This window comes from Limulus polyphemus, unplaced genomic scaffold, assembly GCF_000517525.1.
Source record: "Limulus polyphemus unplaced genomic scaffold, Limulus_polyphemus-2.1.2 Scaffold519, whole genome shotgun sequence".
Lineage (NCBI taxonomy): Eukaryota > Metazoa > Arthropoda > Merostomata > Xiphosura > Limulidae > Limulus > Limulus polyphemus.
Window position 1 is genome coordinate 288651 of NW_013666129.1, and position 8676 is coordinate 297326.

General features: G+C 32.5%; 1 protein-coding gene across 3 annotated transcripts in view; it reads right to left on the minus strand.

The window, feature by feature from the left end:
- LOC106458812 (glutamate receptor-interacting protein 1-like) overlaps nucleotides 1-8676 on the minus strand; it is a 95698-nt gene that overhangs the window by 23418 nt on the left and 63604 nt on the right. For all 3 annotated transcript variants that reach the window (XM_022385162.1, XM_022385161.1, XM_022385160.1), the window contains exon 5: nucleotides 3304-3449. In XM_022385162.1, the coding sequence (XP_022240870.1) occupies nucleotides 3304-3449 (146 nt within the window). The remainder of the gene's footprint in view (nucleotides 1-3303; nucleotides 3450-8676) is intronic.

Genomic DNA, 8676 nt, shown 5'->3' on the forward strand with positions numbered 1-8676 from the left:
AAGGATGAATTCATTTCGAACTCTTCAATTCACAGCGAAACGTCAATGCAGGTATATATAGTCAGCAACTGAAACGTTTAAACCAAGCCCTTCATCAGAAACGCCCTTCACTCGTCAATCGGAAAGGTGTTCTTCTTCCCACGACAATGCACGTCCACATGTGACATCGACATGTGTTTTGCTTCAAAGCCAAGTGATTTCTTTAATCAGTGCAATAACAACCTGATTGTAAGATGGAAAAGCATCATCGATAAGAATGGAGACTATTTCATTTAATAAATGTTTTGTTTTGATATATAAGTTGTTCGGGTTTTTTTAATCTAAAAAAAGCGACATTAATTTCTTGGCGACCTAATACATATAAAACAAGATACAAATCCAAAACTGCATAATGGATAATGCTGTGGATTCAAGAAACCAACTTACATTTTGGAATTCATTATGAACAACATCACTCGGGAACCAACATTATCCGATTTACCTTTTATAGCAAATAAATAAATAATAATCTTGATACAAATAATGGGAAGAGATTTCACACTTGTTGCAAGTTCTTATTCTGTACCTCTGTGTTAATGATTATATTTCTTTGTTTATTAATTTTCGTAAGTAGATGTACAGTAAACTATGCATATTAGCATGCGTACATTACGCTCAGCTTCATTGCTCTTCGACTTACAGCGCCCTCTTGACTACTAACGTCAATATTCTATTGTTACTTATTGTTGTCGTGTCATCTACATATGTTACTAACGGAAAGGTGTAGTAGGCCTATGGCCGAAACGTTGGAAATAAATTCAGTTTCTTTGTTTTTCGTTAAGTGAAGGCGCTTTACTTCTGTTTACTTATTTATATTGTTTTGTTTATTTAAACATGTGTATAAGTACTTTCAGAAAAGCTCTAAGAGACTTAAGGTATTTGGTACAATCTAATTAAAAAGACCATCACTCTTTAGCAAAACTGCTCCAAATGTAAGGGATTTCGGAACTTGTATTTCTTGTCCCTCGGGTAAGATTTCACAGTGTTTCAACGTGGTTTAATTGGGTTTAGAACAAGGAACTCAGTTGCCCAAGACAAATTTTAAACATTATTTATATCAAATCACTGATAGACATGGTTTGAATTTTACATGATCAAGTTGAATTATGAAAATGATCCATCGAATTCCAGCAATTTACATCATTTTTCAAAATGTCATGGTACGACAAGGCTCTGGTCACTTCTTTGGTCATTACCGGTAGATTGAACCAAATCATCCAAAACAGGCCAACACCATAATACTATCTTCACTATAATTTACATCTGTGGTAAAACAATTACGTCCAAGATGTTCTTCAGGTTGAAGTCAAACTCACAACCAATAATTCAAAGAAAATAGTTAGAAAGATGCATGATTCTAATCCATTGTTTCTCACTCCAATTTTAGCACTCAAAGCAAATAAGAGCCGACCCATTATATTCATAGCTGTTGTGAGCTATGACTAGTCAATGAAGTCCAGCAGCAGTTCTAGGTGAGGAATACAGTGCTAAGGATGTGATATTATTTTTCCTTTCAAAGTTTGGATACATCGGGGAATGCCGGTATTCTAAAATACCATGCCAGTGGCCATCGGACTGTCTGCACTAAATATGAGTAGGGCAGTCATACCACTCATACTGCATCCAATAAACTTAACTTTTTTTAAGGTCCGAGAGCTCCTTTCCTTGTGGCGTCTTAACTTCAAAAGTTTGTCTGTGGCAGATGTTGATCTTAATAAATCGTAGACATCAGTGTTCAGTGGGAGTTACATACAAATTCAGCAGAGAAGAGCTCATTGTTAGAATATTTCGTACTGTACTGATGTTTTTTTAGCATTATTGTTTACATTTCGTGTTTTAAAAATTACTTTGGAGGAGTGAAAACTTAGGCCGGAGAAGTATTCGAGTCCAACTCTTTACTTGTTGTTAGACATTTTCATTAACCGACTGTGTAATTACATTTAGATTGCTGCGAGGCTTATGAGTTTGTACGGACGTGGTAGTTTAATTAACTGGTTATAGGATTCTCTTGGAGAGCAGAGTTGTGGGTTTGAATTAATTTTAAGCATCACATGATGTGTGCTACTCATAACATTTATATAGTTTTTAGGACTTTATATTTTATCCTTAAAACAGTAGGTGCTATTTCCATGGGCTTTATATGATACATATACAATACAGAAAATACTGTTTCCATGGGCTTTATGTGATATCTGTAATACAGAAGGTACTGTTTTCATGGGCTTTATATGATATATACAATACAGCAGGTACTGTTGCTATGGGCTTTATATGATATCTTTAATATAAAAGATACTGTTTCTATGGTCTTTATATGATATCTGTAATACAAAAGATACTGTTTCTATGGGTTTTATATGCTATCCGTAATACAGTAAGTGCTATTTTTTGGGCTTGACAAGACATTGCTTGCTGTTGGTTTCAAGCATCAGTTATTGTAATGTTAATACGTATTTGTTCTAAAATACTACAAACAATCAAAACATACTGTGTACTTCCACATCAGTCCAAGACTGACGTATGGAGATAATTTATAATCAGTACAGACGTGTTAAACGAGTTCTTAAAAGTCAGCTCATCAGCAACAAAGCTCATCCAAAGTAACACAAGAACAAAGAAACTCATTTTAACTAAATATGTGGCACTACAGTAATAAAATAAAGGAGAGAAAACAAAAACAATCTTCAAGTACAGGGAAAATTACGAGGTACGAAAAACTCGTCAACGGTGTCTGATTAAGAGTAGGAAAGTTTAGTTTAGCAAGCCAAGTTCTAGAGCAATGGGGACTTAATAGAAGAATGAATACTCTGCAAATCTAATTAATAAACAGATTTATCTTGGTAATAGGTAGAATCCCGAATACTTGTGGTTAGTTAGATACAATAGTGAATAATACTTAGTTAATAGGGTGGGTGATTAGGTAATTTGAGGTAACAGATAGACTGGTATACAGTGGAAGAATGGTCAATAATGAAGAAAATAGTGAGCCTCTTAGATCCAAGTAACAGATAGTTAGTTTGACAAACATAATTTAAGTGTAAGGCTAATAGTTAGGTTAACGTCATTCACATCCCTTGCATACCTAATTTTATTTAGCATCATTCAAATCTCTTATAGGCCAATTGGTTTAGTTATCAATCCCTTATAGACCAAATGATTTAGTTAGCATCATTCCAATTCCCTATAGACCAAATGATTTAGTTAGCATCATTCCAATTCCCTATAGACCAAATGATTTGGGTAACATCATTCCAACATCCTTACTTGCAATCGGGTTTTCGTACTCTACCTCTAGAGTAACCGTATCTCCAGCGTTCATCAGTAGATTTACGATTTCGTCATGACAAAGATTGTTGGTACGAATCCCGTTTACAGAGATTAAGTAGTCTCCAACTGCCAGAGCGTCACTCCTAGCAGAGAATGGAAAGGGTAAAGTTACTAGATGAATTATAAAAATATCTGGTTTTCCTAATTTCAACTCATCTATCATCTAAGCTTAGTTTTTTAAGATCCTGGGGAGGCTCTTTATTTAAAATATACGAAAAGGTTTGGTATACTTTTAATTAAAAACATTATGTATATGCACAGCAACGGTTGCACCTCTGAATCCATATCACGATACTAGCTGTTATTTTTTTGAACAAATAGTTTAAGTTAAAATATAAACTGTTGTTTAATAATTGTAAGGTTGTCTCATACATTATTAATGTCGTTATATTTCAGCTGTATAATTAAAACCCATCAGGTAATTAGCATTGATTTAATATCAAAACTGTGTGGTTTGTAAACAATAGCCAGTAACTTAATATTGTTGATCTGAAACATCTGTGTAGTAAACAATAACACTTATTATTTGCCACAACAATACAATAAGTAGCTTAATATTGATTTTCCTACCACAATTATACAGCAAATAATGTATAATATCTAACTCAACATTAACACTAACACAACATTATTTTTTTTATCTCATAACCAAATAGTGAACAACCAATAATAAATGCACTTCTGTATAACGAATATAGGGAAGGTAGTGGAAAGTCCTTCTTGTACACTATATTTTTGTGTACCGCAAATGAGGTACACTTTATTGTTTCTTTATTATCATTTTTATTGTCAGTGTTTGTTGAAATATTAAATATATCTATGTGACGGATATATTAATATATATATATATATATATATATTAATATAGATATTTGTTTAAATTAAATTTATATTTAGAAATGTACGTAACGTATACTGTTAAATATGTATTGCGAAACTCCCGCCTATTCTCTAAAGTATTAACAGATTTCTCGAGTGTAAAAATCAACAATATATATGTGTGTACGTAAACACTAGTGTAGTTTTGTATTGTTACGTAATCTGAATTTTCGAGAAACTCTCCACACACCTATAAATATAACCAACGTGACGCACCTAAAAAACAGTATATATCATTTATTTGCTATAGTTGGTGTACTATCAACCTCGGAAGCTATAATTGTGATTAACGCTTATTAATCGGAAAACTTCAGAGATTTAACCAGATATTTCGAACATTATAAACCATTTAACTTCAGTGGATTCACATCGGACATTAGTACTTTTATGAAGACATCATATAACTTAAGTGGTAAAAAACTCAAGCTCGAACTGCGATCGAAATTAACTCGCTCATCGCCAACTCTCGATAAGATACCGAGGAAGTTTCAGACTAGAAAGATGACTTTATATTGCTTGTAAGTTTGTAAAACTTTTGTATATAAATCATTGTTTGTAATAACTATTTGCAATAACTGTTATTGTAAATTGTATTATTGTTTATATATTAAAACATATTTGTATATAAAAAAAATGAAGCTGTATATCAATCTTGTTGGCAAATATCATAAATTGGAGATATATCAGCAAATAGTTAACTACTAAATCTAAATTACAATTTAATTCAGTTTTAGACTATTTGAAATTGTAATACGTAACAATCTAGATATATTCATTTACATTTTAATTGTTATTATTATACTTTTATTAGCTAACATTGTTTTCAGAATTAGCCTAAATTTCCTAAGCTGACCGAACCTCATTAGATTTTATTGGGTTTATGGCCGAAAATGTCGTTCACAGCGAGGGTAACCAACTTATGAAACAATGCATTATAATTTTTAAGTAAGTACGTAAGAAAAGTATATTTAATTAGTTATACTTCTTACCGGGTTGATTTTTAGTTTCATTCTGAATAGGAAGTTTGGTATTATCGGAAACTAGTATTAACTACATGTCAAATCTGTTACTTATTGTATGAAACTATCAGAGCCATAAACTTACTACTGACCCATTGGGGGACTATAGTAACAGAAAATGTTACAGCCCTACTTTGAAACAACGACTTCTGTGAAGTTCTGTTTCACAAGGATGATTGTTATCAATTCTACTTCATAAAGACTGATATTAAGTTTCTGTTATATAACTCCTAGTGTAATTAGTTCCTATATATAAGAATTTATATTATATTTCAACTTTATAAAGACTTATTAACAATTCTAATTTTGAATAATTTTTATCAGCTCTACTTTATAAAGGCTTTCATTATTAGTTATTTGTTTGTTTGATTTTAAGCACGAAGCTACACAATAGGCTATCTGTGATGTGCCAAACATGGATATCGAAACCCGATTTTTGCCGTTATAAACCTTCAGACTTAACGCTGAGCTACTTGGTGGCGTTATCAGTTCTACTTTATAATGACTTAAGTTATCAGTTCTGATTTGTAGGAACGTTTGTTATAAGCTAAAAGCTGCAAGCAAGTTCTAGAACCCATAACTTGAAAGGGGAGTTTTCGGTGGATAGATGATGCACAATACAAACTTAAGTCTTACCCTTTCCTTACAAACCTTTCTTCTACAAAACAACGATCGAAACGACGTACCAGTTCGCTTACAGTCACATTATTTATCTACAGTGTAACACCAGAGTATTCTTGCGATACATTTTGCGGGTTGCATTTCGCTCAACGTAATCTAAAGCTATTAAGTATCATGCCCTCCTCTTATTAACAATAGTGATTACTCAACACTGAATGTTCTTGTAGCTAATAAACACTAGATCACAGCTTAAACTAACAACATCACGTCTTATTTCATACTGAATGTATTAATCATCAGGCCACACCATAAATACTATTCACCAACAACAGGCTTTGCTTCTCACAGAATGTAGCTCTAGCTAGTAAATATCAGGTCACAACCAAAAAAATACTCACCAACAACAAACCTTGCTTCTCACAGAATGTAGCTCTAGCTAGTAAATATCAGGTCACAACCCAAAAAATACTCACCAACAACAGACCTTGCTTCTCACAGAATGTAGCTCTAGCTAGTAAATATCAGGTCACAACCTTAAAACTACTTACCATATTAGACTTTGTTTAAACGAACTAGTGGAAATCTCGAGAGTGACACCAGTTGTCAGATTACACTAGAGCTGTACAGAGGTTTCATTTGAAATTTTGTTGAAAAAAAATTCCCGCTTGTCCAATAGCACGACAATCTCGAAACTTTAAAAATGCGGTTTACAGAAATGCTATTTTCGTTTCCTTTACTTTCATGAGACATCAAAGCTAAAACAAAACAGAATAATAACTCTTCCTCCAAATATCCGCTATGTCTCTTCATCCCATAACCTGCAACACACAAGTCGCTTATCAGCAAACATTAAATAACCCACGTATCTTTATAGGCGTCTCACAAACGTCAGTGAGAATGCAAAAAGACTATCTTTCTTACTTACATTAACACTTAAGATAAAGAGGCTACATCTGTAGAAAAAACGAGTCCTAACGGTTTTGCCGACAAAACTCTGTTTTTGTAATCGCTATGTCCTAAAGTGAGATGGTAAGATAGTTTAATGAACAATAATAACAATAAATTAGAGCTATTCGTTGCTCTTCACATACCACCAGTCTGAATGTACTTAATTCACTCATAGAATCACCTTATTTCTAAGAGGAAAGTCGGTCTTTCAAAAATTGTGTCGTCTAATGCCATTCATTATACATCAAAAGAATTCCAAACCGTTGTAAACAGTACAAGTTACACAACACCGGATCTTTCAAAACCGTTGTAAACAGTACAAGTTACACAACACTGGATCTTTCAAAACCGTTGTAAACAGTAAAAGTTACACAATACTGGATCTTTCATAACCGTTGCTTTTAAGACCAGTTACTCAACATTGTACATTTCAAAGCCGATATTGTCAGGCAGGTGGCAGCACTGCCTATGTAGGGATGACTCAGATCGTTCAACCAAATGGTATTTTAAATATATCTTCAATGGTTCATAAGAACTTTACAATACTATACATTGTTTCCTTTTATAACAATATCTATGTTATGACTCAGTCACAAGTTCTGGGAATGTCTGTAAATATTATAGCAAAAAGTTTGAATTTCTTGTTCTTCTTTCTTCTGCTTATTACATAACTCAAAAACCAAACCAATGGTGTCAACCAATAACAGTAAGTTGACATAGTCTCAAATGGAATATCCACTTTTATAAGTGTTATTAATAACTAGTAGTAAATTTAAAAAAAATCATAATTCCAGTGTAAACAATGTTATCATTACTCCTTGCAGTTAGCTTTCTTACAGAAATTTGGTGTTCCTTTAAAAAGCTTAAATACAGGGTGAAACAGTAATTAACAGCTAATAATAGATAAACTTTAATAACAGCAAATGCACAACGTTTCGACAAGGTTTTATCATAATCACCTGATGATGACAAAACCTTGTCGAAACGTTGTACATTTGCTGTTATTAAAGTTTTTCTTCATTACCCATTCAAGCTGTCTCCAGCCATTATTAGTCTCAAAGTGGGTTCCTCGTCATCGAATAATAATAAATAAACAATATATATTACACTTGGAACCTCATTGTATTTAGAATTTGTTATAAATACAACCTTCCTATGTATATTGAAATACTGCATTAAAAAACAGCAACAAGCGAATAAGTAATGAAAAATTTATCAAAAAAGGAAGTAAATAGGAATGCTAATTTCAATCCTTCAAAAAGAATGCAAACAAGATAGTAGGAGTGGCATTTGCATCATTCCTACATAATAGCACAGGCAAGATTTAACATATAGCAACATATATGATTACTAATCACAACTGAGTATATTTTATCCTATTTTTACCTGTTAACTTTCTACTACACTGCGTGCCTGTGCTATTATGTAGAAATGATGCAAATGCCATCCCTACTGTCTTATTTGCACTGTTTTTGTAGGATTGATATTAGCCATCCCTACATTTATTTCCTTTTTTCAAAAGATTTTCTTTACTTGTTTGTTTGTTGTTTTTTTAGTACGGTGTTTCAATAGACATAAGAAGGTTGTATTTATAACTTGGTTTTTAAGCTTTTAAAAGGAACAGCAAATGTCTGTAAGAAAGCTAACTTCACGGGGAAATGATAACATTGTTTACACCGGAATTATGATTTTTTTAAATTTACTACTATTTATTAATAACACTTATAAAAGTGGATACTCCATTTGAGACTATGTCAACTTACTGTTATTGGTTGACACCATTGTTTTGGTTTTTGAGTTATCATGTAATAAAAAAGAAGCAGAAGAAAGAAGAACAAGAAAT